Genomic DNA, 18,569 nt, shown 5'->3' with positions numbered 1-18,569 from the left:
AGATTCACAAGCTTCTTGTTTCAACCCCGAGTAGCTGCTGGACCCCAAAGAAGTTTCTCTTTTAGTTCTGATAGCAATTGAAAGCAGCTCGTCAAGAAAAATGTGCAACTTCCCGATGCAAGTGAAATTTATTCTAACAAATTTATTCATTCAAACAAGAACAACTTAAAACGCTTAACTGAAAGTGGGTTTTTTTATTTTTTATTTAACCCCCCCAAAAAACCATCGACTGCAGCCTCAGAATTAACCCCTCAACCAACCTTTTTCTTGAAAATCGTCTTTAGAGTTTAGCATGGCACCCTGTTGCTGTGGTACGGCAGGATTTCCAGACATCCTGGCTGCCTTCTTGACAAATCTCAGCTGCCTTTAGAAAACACCACCAGCTTTACAACACTGTTCAAGTCAGACAACTTTGACAGCCACTTCAGTATCTTCCAGGACTTCTTCTGAAACTACAGGATTTCTGCAGTCAGTCGAGGATTTCTGATCTACCTTCTCAAGAATCTAATTCTAATGATCAATTAATGGTTTGTTAGATTAAATCGAGTTCCAATTGACTAGTAACACTTGCTGAAATCTTCTTTCGGTGTTGTAGTGCAGCCGCCGGTCATCTTTAAGCAGAGCCAGTTGATATAGAAACAAAGATGGCGGGGTCATAATGGAACCTGAAAGAGAAACTACCCAAACAGAATCCGGTGCGGAATGCAAAACGCAGTTTATGTGGTTCTGTTTGGAAACAAACACTTGACAAGCTTCTTAGTTATCACTTTAACAGTGCTGCATGGCAGAGCAGCGTCAGCTTCTGAAAACCAAATATTACAAATTTGCTACAAAAGTAAGGATAATATGTCAGAAAAGCGGAGGACATCTTTTTTTTTTATTTGTTTTTATTCAACAAGTGATTTGTTCTATTTTATGAGCATGTTTAAGCTTAATACTGTCAGAAAACCACCACTTTCAAGTAAGGATTCAATACAACTGACAAAACAATGTTAAGATTTTGCATCATTTTAATACAGTACATTGTAGCCATCTTTGTTATGGCCTTTTAGATAGAAAAGAAAAACTCTTTAAGCACATTGCCACTTATAAATTAATTATTAATTATGTGACAAGATCAATCAACTTTAGATTAACTTGATCGTTAACTTGCGTCTCGGCTTGTAACCGACGCTCAACATCTGATTAAAAACTCCCAAAAATAGATTAAAGAGTTCTTTAATTTTGGGTGAAACTTAAATCTGAAACCGATCTCATATATTCTACAAAGATCTGAAAATCAGCCAATGTCTCCTTTTGCTCTGCTGTGAAAGAAGGCTGATTAACAGATCCACCTGCCAGGTCACTGCTGCCAACTTGTTTTTTTGGACAAAGAAAAAACAACCATCTAACATAGGACTTTTTAACAATCTGTGATCAGCCATGAAACTGCAATCGACGCACCCAAAAACATGTCACCAAGTAGTTCAACTTCAGCCCTAGCTTCCAGAAATGGTTGTGAATTAAATGTTTGAAACTGGTTCACGGCAACATGTAAATAACCAGGACATCATTTCAAACTCCAACCAGCCAAAGCCGAACCAACTTTTTCTAGTCCAGGTAATAAAACAACCAGAGTTAGATTCTAAATGACCAAATGAAAGACTTCATCACCAACCAGAGTCGGGCTGAACATCACGCAAAAAATCCAAGAACTTAACAGTCGTCCATAGTGTCCATGGCCACCTAAACAAGTTTTCTCCTCATCTTTCCCCAGGTGTTCTGATGCTCCATCTGGTTCTATTCCCACATCCCTGCTGCTGCCGCCAAACAAACTGATCACCTCTCTGCTTTCGATGCAGAGTCTGGACTCACTCTGCTGGTTTAACAGGCAGCTGCTGCTCCTAAAGCCAGGCCGGGATTCTCTTCAACAGAACCACCAAAGTCGCAGCTCTTTGTGACGTTTCGGTCACATTCACAGTCACAGAAACGCTGGAAAAGCCGGAAATAAATGCGAGTTCCCTCTTGGCGAGAAAAAGGAAACGTTTCTCCAAAAACGTCATGCGATTCGATAAATACCTGGTAGCGATGAACACACTCACACACACACACAAAAAATAAAATAAAAAAAATAAAAAACCCTGGGCAGTGTGGCAGAGAGCCTCTGAATTAGGCCCCCGCTTGTTCACCGAGGTAATCCCCCACTCGGCACGCTGGACTATAAATACACTCTGCCATCATTTGGAAAGAGAGAGAGAGAGAAACAGGAGGGAGGGAGAGAGCTAGGGCTGACTGCATCGTCATCAACCGCTGTCTGAGATAAAAGCAGGGTGGGGGACGGGATGGGGCGTGGGAGGGTTGTTGAGTGCAGCTGCACGTGACGGCACTTCCCCTTCTCTTCTCTTCTCCCCCTACATGCGTGAAGAGAGCGGCGGCCTCTTCCTGCGGGAGAGACGTCTACCAACCAACAGAGAGCACAAACCGCCAGCGTTTGCATGAATTTCACTACAACCGTTCAGGAGAGAGCGACAGATGGAGTTCTCCGCCCTCTCCCTCTCGCCGATGCAGAGCGCGATACTGCCCCGGTCAGGGCCGTTACTTACACACATCTGGGCCGCAGAGGAGGAGGAGGAATCCTCTGGCTTTCATTCCTGAATGCCAACAGCCCAGATGCCCTCGCTGTGAAATATGGAGATGCAGAAAAAGAGCGGTTTGCCCCCTGCTGGACGCAGACCATTGGTGTATGTTTTTTGTTTTTTTCAAGCAGGCTCAAAAAAGTCTTCAAAGAAAACATCTTTTAACGTCTCTACAATGTAGAGGCAGACTGGATCAGAGATGCAGCGAATTGTAGATCATTTCTGAGTGACAGTGTGCCCAATCTATGACAGCAGATCTATTCAGGAAATTCTATGCCGTGTGCTCTGAGCGAATATCATGCTTTAGAATTTATTTTGCATTATTCTCTTAATTTCTCACTGCACTTTCTGAACCATTTGAAAGCTTCGTTGCCGTTTACGTTTTAGATGTTTGACCAAAGTAGTCAACCTGTTTTTGGCAGCAGATGCATTTCCATGACAAATGTGCCAAAGACGTTGCCAATATTCTGCTAATGTCGTAAAAAATAAAACTAATTTTCAACTGCGGTGTTTCCATTGAATAAGAAACAAAATGAAAATTTCATGAATGAGTTTGTTCCTGCAATAAGTCAATAAAAAAAAACAAAAAAAAAAACATGCCACTCCATCATCCTCCTCCTACCACTTCCTGTTGTCTTTTCCACCAATAGTATCATCTGGTTGGTGATCATGTGACTCGCTTGATGGGAAGACAGTTTGTTAAAGTTGGGGGAAATAAACCAATTTCGATACGGCACAAAAAAAACCTACTCATCGCTTTTACATAAACAATTTGAGTTTTTTTCTAAATTGATGTTGCCATTAGACAAATTCATTTTCACAGTTCCAATTTGCACAATTATATGGTCAATGGAAATGCAGATATTCTAAATGTATTCTACATCAGCTGTTTTACTCCTAACCGCACTGACTGAACAAATCACAGTTGGTTTTATATTTTTTGATGAAGCTTGTGAAGCTCGCGGTGTATTTAAGTGTTATCAAATGCATTGTAATTCAGTACATTTGTGTCTGTTTTTAAAGAATTTTTTTCTTTAAATCAATTCACCTTTTTTTCCCTCCATCAGTATTGACCGATACTAAACCTCAGATATTGGTATTAGAAGTGGATCAGTGCATCCTTAGACAGAGATTACGTTGAATTACAAGAATAAAGTCGTAATATTAGCAGAATGAAGACCAGAAAAATAGCTTAAAATTAACAGAAAACCATTCTAATGAGAAAAAAAACACACAAAAAAGCTTCTAGATTTCTACCGCTTTGACAAATATATCCAAAAAGTCCAGAAAACACGCTTGTCAAACAACATGGCCGCCCAAACATCACGAACCATGGAAACCAGAGGAGGTGCATTGGTGAAGAAAAAAAGTTCCAATAAATTCAAAAACCTAAAGTGATCAAATCAATTTATCGCCCCAGTAATCGCCCAGACTATGGACAGCACAAATAAGAGATGGATTAATAACCAAACAGTCACACCTGAAAGCAGATTAGAATGAGCAACCAACACAACATCCCTGTTTTAGGACTTCTACAACGAACATGAAAACGTTACTGATCCCATGTGGGAGTTTCATTTTCTGTTTCTTTCTCTTTTTCTTCTCACTAATGTCAAATAAAACTGTTATCCTTTGGGGACTTTCATTATGCAACATTACAGATAACTGGATGTGCTTCAGGCCTACTTGTGTCGTGATATTTGCCTTTCTAAATCAGAGCGGAGTAAACCCAGTGCAATATGGAGGAAAAGTCCTCACAGTGATCCAAAACAAAAACAAAAAGAAAGTTAAACCTCTCAAAGTCTGAACTGTCCTGCTGACAGTAACCAGGTTGCTTATCAAGTGAAGAGACAGGAACTCTGTGTTCACCTGGGAACAGTTTCCACAGCAAAAACCCTGATCTCACAGGAGAAGTCGGACAAAACGTCCCAATGGTGGTTTTCTCATGTCTTGCCATGAGAATTCCAGACAATCTGCAGCGCACACTGTGTGAAACGTGGAGTAGATGAGAGCAGAGAAAAGGTGTACAGAGAGAGCCACCAGGCTTTACTTGTACTCTCCACCAGGATAAGCATTGCTCTTTTTTTAAAAGTCTCTTTAAAATGTTTGCATTTTTTTTAAGACTTTATAGTTGGTATTCAGGTATTAATCTTCCAATCTTTTAATAGCACATAATTATCAAGTGATATTTTCATATTTCCCGTCAACTTTAAAAAAAATTTTTAACTCAAAAACACAACGGACCGCTGGGCCCAACCACCGCGCTCAGCAAGTTTTCTGGGGGGGGAAACATTGCAGCTTAAATCAGACAGTTACACGTAATAAAATCAACCATAATTATAGAATTTTTCAAGGATTATACAATATTTCAGCATTAGCCCGGTAGAGAGATATGGATACATGGAGTCAGACAAAAGTAGGTGGAAATAGAAAAAGATACACAGAGATACAGATATAAATAGAGAGAGATATCAGCCATCAACCCGAACAGCAATATTAATATTTTGTTCTCCTGAACTCAAAACAAAAAGCACATTAAAGAACATCCAGGTTGTTGAGGTATTTATGGATGGAAAATAAAGTGGGAGTTTTCATGTTAGTGTAAATAAATAAATAAAGGGAGGAAAAATGAGTTTGAAATATGTGACCTGTGGATCGTGGTATAAAAATTCAGGATTGATAGAACTGAGTGAAGACCAAATAAAAGTAAAGGACATCCAGTGATGCAGTCATATTCATTTGTTTCCCAGGATATAAGTATTATTTCAGCAGGTGCTAAGCCTACTTTTCATCTCTGAATCAAGTGTGTGTGTTTTTTTTAATTGTCTGAGGTGTTGTTCTAATTTTAAATGTCCTGTTTTCATTATATGTAAGTGGGAAAAAATCATAATTAACAGAAATGGCCGTTCAAACATCCTTCTGTGTATAATTAATCTACAAAACGTGTTTAACTTTGTGATAAAGTTCCTGAAATAAATTGACTTTTCAATAATCTACTAATTTACTGAATTAGTAGATTAGTGATAATCTTACATTTCTGTTGGATTCAAAAGTCTTTTAAGACGAACTTATTGTGGCATGTAGGCCTGTGATAATAAGTTCAACTGGATCATAAACTGCCACAGAAATGATTGCGATAAACGATAACATTGTTGTTTTGAGACCATTTTCAAGAAATATATTGATAATGGCACAATAATGCAAGTTCAAAGACTACCTGTTTTGTTGTTTTATACAGGAGCGCTTATCTGACATAGAAAGGAGAAAAGAACATTTTGGCTAAAAAAAAAAAAAGAAGCAGCACATTTTGCAATCCAACGTTTAACCTGTTAATACAAAAAAACAAAAACCCAGATCAGTCCTATTTCTATTGATATCAAGTCAGGCAGCAAAGGTGAAGCGTTTCACATGTTGATGCTGGAACTTTTTTATTTTAGCTGCAGATGCCTCCTCTGCACCAAAACGATCATACGTTCACTAGAGGAATGCTACACTGTTGCATGCAATGCTACAGCGTTCCAATAAAATGCTTATTTTCATACATAAAAAGGAATTTAATTGATTATTTTCATCTTGATAAGTATTTCTGACGTCGTATAAAAAAAAAATCTAATATCTGCAGAATGTGAACATTTTGCATCCGATTAAATCGATCGAATTAGCGTTTACAAAAAATAATCGTGACGCCTGATGCGGATCCTCTGCACACCGGCAGATTAGAGCAGAAATTATTAATTGTTTTGACACAAAAACCAATTTAGAATTAAATCGCGAGAGAATAAAAATCATATTCTGCTGCTGTCCCATTGGAGAAAGATGGAAGCGACATAAATTATGCCTATTATTTCTGTTATTTTTGGTCATATCTGTGCCGACTGCCAGCATCAGAGGGTCGTTTTCAGGCCTGACATTTCTACTCCACCTGGTTCTAAACAAACAGTTGTGTGGTACAACAAAGATCTGATCTCGATGGGATCGGTGAACTCAGGTGTACATTTGGACATATTTACGATGTAGGGGCTTAACAACATCATGTTACTGTGTAAATACTGAGCAGACAGGGCTGGAAAGGGCAACGTGCGCAGAAGGCGACCAAAATCAACACCTAGAACCGACATGGAACGCATCCTTAATATCATAAAGTGCTGGAGCCAGATTGTAGCTGCGCTGTCAGGCATTAGGCAGATCTGTCCATCTGCTTGTTAGCGAGGAAGCTGAGAGAAGAAGATTAGGCTATCAGTGGTGGCCCACACTGCTAGAGGGCAGGCCGAATTACAGACGGACCAAAAACACCAAGTCTCCAGAGCCTTCAGATCTCATCACCGATAACAAGTTGGCTTTACAGTCCGCGAGGAGGACGAAAAGGGAAGCATATCCGTCACAAAATTAAAACGACAACAACAAAAAATAGTCACCAACTGGACAGCTCTGGAGCCTTAGCTAGGAGTGAAAAAAAAAACAGCTGAAGGAAAGCAGATCTATAGGCTGCTCCAGATGTTTCCAGAGGAGCAGGAGAGTCCAGCAGCAGAAACGAGAACCGCAGCAGGCCGTGTGAAAATCCACACACACTGAACTCATTCAGGACGTTGAAGATCAGCGCTGGATTTTCTGGTTCCTCACACACTCCTCCCTCCAACGAGACTCTTAACACTAAATTAGGGACGCACTGATCCACTTTTTGCACTTCTGACATAAATATGAGGTTTAGTGTCGGCTGATACCGAACAGATACAGAAAAACGGAGCTGAGTTCACTTAAAATATTTTTTTTAAACGCAGACATAACTGGACTCAACTACAAATTTAGTTGATAACTCTATACTCAGTATATCTTTGCGCAAGTAGAAACGTTCAGCTCTTTAAATTTGAACCTGTATCGCGTTGAAACACAAGGCATTGAAGACTTGACAAGGGCAAATGAAAAGGATTAGGACCAAACAGGCGATGAGGAGAAAGACGGACAAAAAAAGCTGGTGGTTGTGCTGCTGCTGCGTGAAAATGCTAACCTAGAAGGAGAACTTATGCTGCAAAGAGCTCCAGTTTCTAACAAGCTCCTAACAGTTAGCATTAGATCAAAAACATTTGCTCAAATTATCAGAATAGCGCACTACAAAGACTTAAATATGTTTCAGTGTCACTTTAAGCATTCAGCCATCGTCTTCCAATTTGTTTCGATTTTACATTAGCTCCCTGCTAACGGCAGAAGCTCCTTGCTAGCAGCTGGTAGCCTCCCGCCAACCGTGGTAGCTCCGTGCTAATGGCGGAAGCTCCCTGCTAACCATGGACACTTCTAGTAAACAGTAGCTCACAAGCGTCACGTTTGTTTACTTCAGATATCTTGTGTATAAGGTCACAAGAAAACTTTGAGGTAGTTTCCCTCAAGTAGACTCTCGTCAGACTCCATGACCTTCACTTCTCGTGTGTTTTCAATAGGCTGGTGTAGACTGTGATCTACGGCCCAGCATGCATTGCGCAGATAAAGAAAAATAAAAAGGCGACCTTGAAGTACGCATCACAAACTACTTCCTTGAGATTATTAGGAGAAATAGAACGTATTTAATTCAATATCTTCAACTAGTCATATAAACAGCAGAGACTCTTGTTGGTTTTATTCTATAATCATCAGAAAGGAACATCTACTTATCTGAGATTGATTTGTTTTTTTTAAAGTTAAAAATGCTAAACATGTGGTTTGATACATAAATAGAAATAATCTTTAATTCCCTCACTGTGCAGTGGATTTAAAAACTACTCTATCAAGGAACACATTGTTCGTCTTATACATAGCCCCAAGCATTAAAGAAAACCAAAAATCAGTATTAGTCTGAACATCTCAGCTTGGTGCATGTTTAACTATTTTACAGTTGGCAGCAGCAACAGGAATTAAATCATCTTTATTCAATTTATGTGGGTAGATCGTAAAGTAATCAGAGTTTTACACTGTCATGAGAATCTCAAAAGGTGCATCCTGCAGAGTTTAACTGTCAAAACACAGTTGGCTGAAAATCCCCGTCACCGATAAATGCCTGAAACTTTGCCAGAAATGAAAGCATTCAAATCCTAAGTAACATACTCTCTGGCAAAGTGCACAACTCGCGCCAGAATAAAACCAAACACACAAACTGAGCCTTCAATGAGCTGCAGCTCAACTGAAACTTCCTGGATGTCACTGATTCAGAGGCCATGAGGGCAAACGGAGGTTAAACCGGCGGTTCTAGTCACCTGACTTGGGTACAACACTCTGCAGCTTGGAGGAAACGCCAAGAACACCAGGAGCCTTTCTTCTCCCTCACAACTTACTGCAACGGACGCATTTGTGTGTGTGTGTGTGTAAATGATAGGAAACGACAACTTGTGTAGAGAATTAAATAATGCGGAATACACAGGAAATATAGGTCAGATGCTGATGCTGTGAAGCGGTAATAAAAGAAGGGAAGAAAAACGCAACAACTGGTAAGTCGTTTTCCAAAGCAGTGAATTTTCTGATTTACAGATTAATGACATTCTCAATCTCTCATCTGAAACATCTCATCTCATTTAACATGCACACCTTTTCCCCCTGAGTCCTACAAAGGGGCCGGACGGACGACGCAGAGGTCTTTGATTCAGTCGAAACAACTCCAAGCGAGTGTGAGCGAGGGGAAAAAAAGAAAAGTGTTCCTGGTGATGAGGGCTCGCTTATTCCAGAGCTGCATTCAGAAGGCAGCGGCGGGAGCTTTGGCACGCCAAACCGCTGAGTGGGAAGTGTTGACCGGAGACGGTCCGATTCATTCACGACGGGAAGATCTTTGGCCAACAGATGGTCGTTCCACTACTCGGTCGGCGAACCGAAAAAAACGCAGTTTTCGTTCGGCGTCACCTGCCTGACCCACAACCAGACAGCGGTTGCAGGTGGGCATCGGACCGGATGATCAGGGTTGGCCTGATGTTAGCAAACATCAGGTTCCGGTAGGAACAAACACACTCCGCCTGTGTCAGCGGCGGGAACGCTTCCACAACTCCCATTCCGACACAAGACAAACGGCAGAATAACTACACTTGTAATGGACGAGCAGCATGATCATGTTCTTTTTTTAAACAGGTAATTACATCTTCTTCTGTCAGCAACATGGACGAGACTTTACATTAGACTGACCGGGTCAACGCCCAGTAACATAACAACACGCATTATTTTTCTTCCCTTTAAATCTTATGCAACTTTGTGCTGATATCTCCCATGAAACCGGAATGAGATACACATTTTGTGGTTTCCGTGAGCCAAAAGTGTGAATTCTTTTAAGAACTAAACATAGGGCTGCAAAAATATATCACAGTTTTAGTATAGATGTGGACTGCTTAGAATGCCTTAAGTGTGATAAATTCACAATTTGCATGATGGTTTCTCACTCTGAGAGATTCTGCCCAAAATGCCAAAGGTCATAAAGTGTCAATAACAGATGAGGAATGCACTACTAATGTATCATAATACCACCAAATCTTTAAACTACTGTCTGATCTAGAGGCAGACAAGCAAACTGATAATAGAGAGCTTCCAAGTAGAGATTAAAACAAAAGGTTCTATCTTCTTACAGCAAAAAATAAAAAAATAAATAAATTTAGAATATTGCCATGCAAACACCTCAAACTTTAATCCAATTACTTCCAACTAGGTGCCACTTGTTGACAGCACACAAACAAGAGGGCCTCCTTTCTTTCACAACCAGTTGGCTGTACAATAATTATGAATGGCTACACAGGTGCAATCTCTGGTGGGCAGGTGGCAGGGGTGGGAACAATCGTTGCAACAGAACCACAAATGCCAGCTGCTCCACTTCCATTCCAAACAGCTGCCTGAACCGAAAGACTACAAGTGACATCTAACAAATGTACTCCAAACATATTAGTTAAAATACAACTTAAAGTCTCGGAGTAAGTCACGAGTGCTGCTTGCCAGCAGGCTGCATCCCGCTGCTCTGCATCTTTACATTTGTAAACATTCCGCACATGCTACCTGAACCCGGGGAGGAGAGCAGCTCGGCGGTCCTGCTTACCGTAGGTAGTACTGTCTTAAAGCGAATGCTGCGTTGGAGCAACTCCTCGGAAAGTTAAACTCTTCTCCAAGTTCTGCCCATTGGTTTTTGTCAGATACCTAAAAATTGGAGAAGAAAAAAAAAGGAGCTGGTTAGAGAAAAAGAGAAAAGAAGAAGAAGGAAGAACTTAAAGAAAGAGCGGTTACACTGAAAGCAGCGGCTCCTGCCAATATCAGCATCGTTTATCAATAACTTTCTCAAAACTTCGTCGAGCAAACTAAAACTAAATAAACCCAATAAGAAGCTGAGGGTTTCTTAGTCTAAAGTGTCTTTTATTTAGTAATGCTAAAGATGTACATTTTGGGGATTATAGATTATTTAAACCGCCTGAATCCATTTGGGACATAAACGTTACAGTTGAAGCTAGTTAGCCATGTTGCTAACAAGCTAACTTTGACTTTTCCCATTTTTGAAGTTAAAACCGCTCGAGGCCAAACTGTCCAATAAGCTGTCTCGGTGCAGTTCCGAACGCATTTGCTAGCGGCGAGTCGTTTGGTCTTTGGAGTAAAGTGTCGAAACGTTTACTGTATCCACCGACATGGGGCCCTCTGACTGAGGCCTACAGTCTGAGCCCAGCCGTGAAACCGAAGAAAGATGGCTATGGCGAGAAGCAGAATTCAGGCTTCCCCCCTCCTCCTCCCGGTGTAGACAGTGTGTAAAAGCCCGGAGCGACGCGCCGTGTCCCCGCGCGGTGCTCCCCCCCACCCCCAGGCCGGGCTCCGTGCCGATAATCGATGGTGAACGTGCCCGCTAATTTCGAGTCGCTCCAACTGCACTCTGACTCCGCGAGCAGTGGGACTCCTCGATTCAAACCACACAACAACACAAGCCACCACATTGCATAGAGATACATGGTAAACTAGCACAAGGCCAACATCGACCCACTAACGTCTTTCTGGGAGGTCCGTGGGGGGGTTACACTTGTCCCGGGTTATCCGCGCGGAGTTCTGAAGCGGTCCAGCCAGCAGTCCAGTGTGGAGAAATAACACTTTAGGTTCCCACTCACCTTAGCGAATCCACCTAAAGAGACGACCCTGATATAGAGAGCATTCAGATCCAGCTCTTTCCCACCCACGATAGGAATCTTCTTGAACGGCGATCTGTTGAGATAACACATGAAATAAATTGACACATGCTTAAATAACACTTCTGGGTAACTCGCAGGTTTGTGCAATTTGAATTTAAAGTTGTATTTCTTGCGAATAAAGGCGCCCCAATCTCACCCTCTGCTTTGGTGAAATTGCCGCAGCTCGTCCAGGAAAGCCTGTCCTTTCCTTCGCTGATCTAGGAGATTTTTCCCCGTCGAATTTGCCATTGTTTTTGCACGCAAAAACGCTCGAACCCCACTTCAGTCGCTTCCTAAGACACCAAGGATCCCATACTCCGCCGGCGCTCAGTCATTCGCCGAGCCGAGTGTTTAAAAAGTTAAAGAAATAGCTGGTAGCAAGGAGAGCGGCAGCTCGCTAATAAAGACTGATGCACACAGAGAGCAAACCCGATACAAGCCCGGACTAAGTTCCCTCGAGCAGTCCAAAACACGGCCGATTTACCGGTAGATTAGAAGCGCCATGGCTGAAGGTGCTCAATTAGTGCTTTTGGTCGCGGCTGTGTTCGTTTGGAGTGGTTTGACAGTGTGCTACGGACGCAGCTCCGAGGCTATCGCACACACTGTAGAGCGGCAGAGGACCCAGTTCTCAGACAAAAAGATGTGAAGGCCGCGGAGCCCGGCCTGCCACGCAGCGCCCTCTGTGGCCTGTAGCGGTACTATTTCAATGCACGGGCACAGTGACTGCTGAAACAATAGAGACTGTTTTCTTTTTTAGGGACAGTCTGACAATTCCACTCTCTGCCGACTAGAAAACGGGTCAGAAGGTTCTTGGAAGTGTCCCGTGGGGGGATGGGGATGGTACTAATTTAATTACTACAGCTTCGTAATCATTTGAATTAGACGCTGTATGATGGGTATTTAGTGTCTTAGAGGTAAAATTACTTCCAAGTTGAACTAAAGTCAAGTTTAAAAAGTATTCTGATACATAGTTAATACCTGTTAGTTAATAAGTAAAACAATACCTTTCCAACATTCCTGTTTTTAAAGAATCCAACTCTGGTTTAAGCAGTAGATTTTAGATTTGGAACTATGGACAGATTATATAGATTAAATACAGTCCACACTCATTAAATTAAAGTTTTGAATGCTAACCTAGTGGTTAGTTAGTTGTAGTATTTACACAGTACTTACAAGCACTGTATTGTCTGTCACTGTTTCTTTTTTTTCTGCAGAGTATGAACTATTTAAAAGGCTATTTCAGTGCTCACGCAACAAACTACTGCCAGGTATCTAGGTGAGAAGTCTATCGTAGCCTAAGTTGTCAACTAGTTCCCACATTACTTCAAAATGAGAGATTCAAATGTAGGCACAACAGGTTGTCAATCAGAAAACACATATTTGGGGCTTCTTAATTAGGCACTGTGATGCTTCAGTATCACCAGATCTTGTTACAATCCATTGAGGTTCGCTGTGTAACATGAAGGTCTTTAAGCCTTGCCCACGTAAAAAAAAATTTTTAGGAAACAATTTTTGCATTGATTTCCTTTCTTTAAAAAGGTCTTTGTGTATATGGAATTATTTGTAGGCATATTCTAATTTGTGGAATATTCACCTATTTTTCTGTCGAGAATATTAAGAATATTTGACAAAAATTCAGATGGGGAATCTGAAATATGTACATGCAATGCTACTTGGCAGACTGTTGGTCTGGTGCTTTGCAAAGCAGCCAATCCAGGAGCACCATTTGTTTTCCTCAGTGGTGATTGGCTATATCACCCCAAATAAAGAAGACTATAAATATTAGCTAGCTTCTATGGTAGTGCCAACTGTTTCTGCTGTATGAAGTAATACATATTAAGGTATTTTTGGTATTTGAACTATTCAAATAGGCATTATAAGCGTTCTTATAGGGGACTCGAGTGTTTATGGATTTTAGCTAGTTTGGGGTGATTGTGGTCCTTAAACCCAGTTGTTATCCAGTGATCTCCAACTTTCCCATTAAGAACTATGACTTCAGGGGAGTGTCTATTTGGGAACTCCATAAATCGGACTCGTTAGTACAGCTATAATGCAGCAATAAAACTTGCTGATAGATTTGACAAGCTACATGTAATGAGTTAGGCAAGAAAGAAAAAAGAGTATGACATAATTGTTTTTAAATGGTAGCTATTGTAATGAAATTCTATCAATTATAACACAATTTCATACAATCTTTTTTAAATTCTAGAAATGCATAAAATACTGAGTTTCTAAAGCATTAATACAATAATAAAAATAAATAAATACAAATTTATGTTATTTTTGGGCCCCCCAAACGTTGCCTGCCCCAACCTGCTGCCCCTGCTTAAGTACAGCCCTGTCTCCAATACAAATATTTCGCTATAAAAAGTAACACTAAACGTATCTTTTTTATTATTATTATTATTTATCACAATTTTTGTTGAGGTCAGATGTTTTCTGAAAATCTGAATTATTCTGCATATTTCTATAAATAGTCTTATGTAATGTTATTTATATTTTTTTGTTTTTGTCAAGCTCAGATATATTATTTTCCTTTCGGAAATCTGTTGCTGCATACTTGTCAGCGGTAGTGGTAAACTGCCACTATCCCTTAGTGACCACCTCAAAACGACTTTATCTCACGAGGGGGACGGTTGAAAATTGCTCCCGATCCCTTCTCGCAGCAACTGCCAAGCGAGCGGATATCTTCTTGATGGGGTTACATTCAACCATTACACGTACCCCTTTGCTCAATGAAAAACCTGTCACAAAATGGCGGAGACGCACGTTAGCAGACCCCATTTTGAGGAATTGACACCATACAACTCAAAAAAGTGCTTGTCGTCCTCGTGCGGTTTTTAAAAGTGTGCTATTTTCACCGTTAAACGGCGGCGCGCCGGAGTTCACCTCGCGCCTCTTTGGGCTCCCCACTCTGCAATTCCATTTCTGGGCTAACGGACACGCTCTCGCGCTAGCTAGCTAGCCTGGTGAATGTTAGCAAAATAACAACCGCAGTGCTCTCAGATATCCGTGTTAATCCAATTACTCGTTGAAACCTCACACTAAGGAGAAGGATATCTTCTGTTTTCTTCTATTTTTAGCGAATGGCAGCTACTACAATGAGGAAATAGCTGTTCTTGATAGTTAATAGTTTGGAAGCTAGCTATAGTGGCGTCGCTCTCGAGTGTGTTAAATTCCAATCCCTTAACATCATCGCTAATGTTGCTAATAAGGTTACAACAGTCTGTTAGCGACTAAGAAGTACATTTTTACTTATGAGCTGCTTAGTATTAAATTGTGATATCTCATATACATAAGGTAAACGCGAAACTGTTTAAAATGTATGTTAAAATCCCCCAAGGTATGCGCGCGTACTACCAGGCGAGTTAGCTGCGGGTTTGTTTACTGCTGCGGGGCGATAACACCGTTTTGTTGGCAACAGTCTTATGTGATGTTTCGCTAATTATAGATAGTAATCAATATGAAATGCAGGTCTTAGAGGTACCTGTGGCACGACACCAATCATGTTAGCATCTGATACGGAATTATAGTTAACTGCTGTTTATAAAAACAGTGAACTGGTCAGCTGTTTAAAATGTAGAGTATCTTGACAGGTTAAACCTGGGAATATATTATACTAACTACATTTTTAAAGCACAGTTTATGAAACTACTATTTGACATTTACACCGCCTTAGATGGGCAAGCTTAGAAAATGCTCTCATTTTCCAAGCTTGGCTAAATAATTTTGTACTGCTTAGTGATTCTTTAGCACACTGTTTATTATCAGCAAAGGCTTTATTATATTTGAAAACACCAAAAAAATGTGTTTAACGATCACCTACTAGCTCATGTCTTCAGTAATTACCCCACTGTTGCCAATGTTTTCAGACAAAAAATGGATGCTTTTTATTTAAATTTTATTTAGACTGCCTAAGGTGGGGTCTTGCTAGGAAACTGCCATTTTCAGAGAAGTCAACTCTGAACTAGACGTTTCCAACACCCTCCAAATTCTTGAAAAGCCAGTTCATGATTTGTTAAACCTTTAGTATTCTTATCAAAACACAAAAATGTGAGTTCAGTGCTTGTTTTGGCATTCACAGCACCTCAGATGTGATCCGGCTCATCCTTTAGGCACGTCAAACCTGCATTGCCGTTTTTTGTTTCTTAAACTACAAAAAAAAAGTATTTTAATGCTATTTTATCTGTCTGAACAAATAAAACACTTTTGTCATCTCAATAAAAGAACTTCAAAGTGTATAATGGAACATGTTATTATTTTTGATGTGGTGAATCTTGATGCCTTCTTCGTGCCTAATAATAATTCTTTAAAGCATATTTTATAATCTCTAGAGCATTTGTTTTGTTCGTGAAGAAAAACTTAAAATCTATTTCCATGTATTTGAACTGAACTAGTTTTAATCAAGGGTAGTACAAATCATCATTTGTTTTCATTTAAGCATAATATTCATAATTATGCTCCATTTGTATAGTAGGTATTAGAAATGAGTGTGAAGATGAACTCCGCTCAAGAGGCAACAAATGCTGTCCAGTTGCTGTTAGTGAGCACTTGAACGCATCTCAGACGGTTGTGCCATCACTGCAGAGGTTCTCATCTGAAGTGACAGTCAGGTCTGGCATATGGTGCAAATGGGGAGGAGAGAAGGGGCAGAAAGCCCAAGTTGCCCCCCAAACACCCAGACACAAACGGTCCTAACTGCATCCTACACCCCCCTCTACCTCCGTAGCCTCACGCCTGAGCTTCAACACTCACGTACCTGCTGGTAAACAGCGCCATCTTCTGGCCAGCAGCTTCCACATCGTGTTATGGACTATTTCCTCAAGAACACATTGTACTTTGACAGATCAGTTGGGAGATTTTTAAACTTGATACTGTCTCGGCTGGAGCGAAGTGCACGCTGGGAATCCGGTTGGAGGAGGCAGCAGGTGGCCGCGAGGGATCTCTCGCGCGCAGATGGAAGTTATTCTGTGTACTATTTTGTTCTCTGTTTTGATGGGATCTCGTCGTTTGGCCTTCTGTCGTTGTACTTTTGAAGTTAGATAAGTACTTTATGTCAACGAGTGTGAATTAAACTTTAATAGACGTGTTATATATATGTATAGGAAAAAAAATCACATATCTTTTTTGTGCTGATTTTTTTTTATATAATAAAGACAGATAAAAACCTGAGTGTTACATCTGTCCTGTAGATTTTTTATATTACTAACTTAAACTAGAAAACTTACACACACAAAAAATATATGACGTATAGTAACTTTGCATAGAACACAAACTTTATTTACTTATCCATTTAGTCCAGTAGATGGCACTTTTGCTTAATTTTTCACATTTATCGAGAACATTTAAATTCGCATTTACATACTGTTCACTGTTAGGAAATAATACATCTTCCAACAATATTATCCTTTTCATATACCAGGATAAGTCATTTTATGACACTGTTCCATATTGTGAAAGAACATTCCTGTATACTAAAAATGCAGTGTGTTCCATATGCATTGGCATATGTACAAATATTTTTTGGGTCGAAAAGTGTCATCTTAGAGAACATTTTAGAGGAAAAAAAAAACATTTTAGGTAGATTTACTCAGTAATGAGGTGGAGTGACCCCACTCTTGACACTTATTTCTTATAAAATAAATCTCAAAACAGGTATTTATTTATTTATTGCCACTCTTCAGGAATAGAAAACATTTGAATCAATTAAGCTCGATGTGTTCTGATCTAAAACTATATAATAAAATTTACACACATCACGTTGGAAAAAAACAATTTAAAAAAAATCCTATTATTTTCGTTTTGTCAACTCAACAGGAAGTCTTGATTCAATTTTGCTTTTTGAACTCTCTTCATAACTGATATTCGTATAAATTCAGGCCAGTATTCAAATGGGTCGTGGTAATGTGTACATGTGTTTGTTTGTTTTCTTGCTCTTGTTTTGTTTTGTCAAAAACGGTGAAGCAGTTTTAGATCTTTTCTGTTTTTAACCCTCTTCAAGTTACGTAAGAGAAACATGTGACACCACATTTTCCTATAAAAAAAAAAGAAGTTATCCCATCCCATTCATCAACATTTACTTATCCAAAACGATAACACAGCCAAAAATAAATATCTAAAAAAATGTTTCTATATAACACTGAAGCAAGTGTCACGTGCACATTTAAAAAAGAACGTGACATTAAGAAAATTAAACCTCAGCATCGTCTTCGTGAGGTCGTCCTCTTCGTCAGTGACAGCCTGTCGTCAGTCACAGGCTTCTTCAGATTCGCTGGAATAGAGGTTGCAACAGGAAATCCTTCCTGTCTTCAGCCATCAGCATCTACATCAATTCATTGACTTTGACTAATAAAGTATTGTCTTTGTTTCTTTTAATCTAATCCAGCAGTTCCTTGGTGTTTTTCAGACCGAATTCATGATTTCCTTGTAGTTTCTGAATACAAGTCATTCTGTGACATAATGTGAATCATGCCTTTTTGAACAGGTATCTGTTGGATAAACATAGGTGAAAGTTGCTCAAACCTTCAAGTATCAAACCAGCAACCAGCCCACCCCTCTACCGCCACCGTGTTTCAGGTTGTGTCTCCACAATAGCAAGGGTGCGACTGAAACCCAAGTCTGCCCTACTTCTTCCCTTCAGGACAAAACAGTCATGAACACAAGAGTTTGATGTGAACCAACTTCCCCAATGTTTACTTCAACTAGGACAGTGGTTCATTTTACATGGCACAGTTTGTCTCTCTGTAGCAATAAAAAGTCCTGCTGGAAGTCAAGGCGGTCAGTGTGGAAAAATAATTTGACTAAAAGCAACACTCAAATA

At 40.1% G+C, this 18,569-nt stretch overlaps 1 protein-coding gene across 1 annotated transcript in view; it reads right to left on the bottom strand.

Moving 5' to 3' along the window:
• arid2 (AT rich interactive domain 2 (ARID, RFX-like)) overlaps positions 1-12,427 on the bottom strand; it is a 30,891-nt gene extending 18,464 nt beyond the window's left edge. The window contains 3 exon segments of the mRNA XM_044109138.1: positions 10,645-10,742; positions 11,690-11,783; positions 11,907-12,427. Coding sequence (XP_043965073.1) covers positions 10,645-10,742; positions 11,690-11,783; positions 11,907-11,998 — 284 coding nt within the window. The 5' untranslated portion in view covers positions 11,999-12,427.
• Between the last annotated feature and the right edge of the window lie 6,142 nt (positions 12,428-18,569).

This window comes from Gambusia affinis, linkage group LG23, assembly GCF_019740435.1.
Source record: "Gambusia affinis linkage group LG23, SWU_Gaff_1.0, whole genome shotgun sequence".
Classification (NCBI taxonomy): Eukaryota; Metazoa; Chordata; class Actinopteri; order Cyprinodontiformes; family Poeciliidae; genus Gambusia; species Gambusia affinis.
This window is presented reverse-complemented; position numbering and strand designations above follow the sequence as displayed.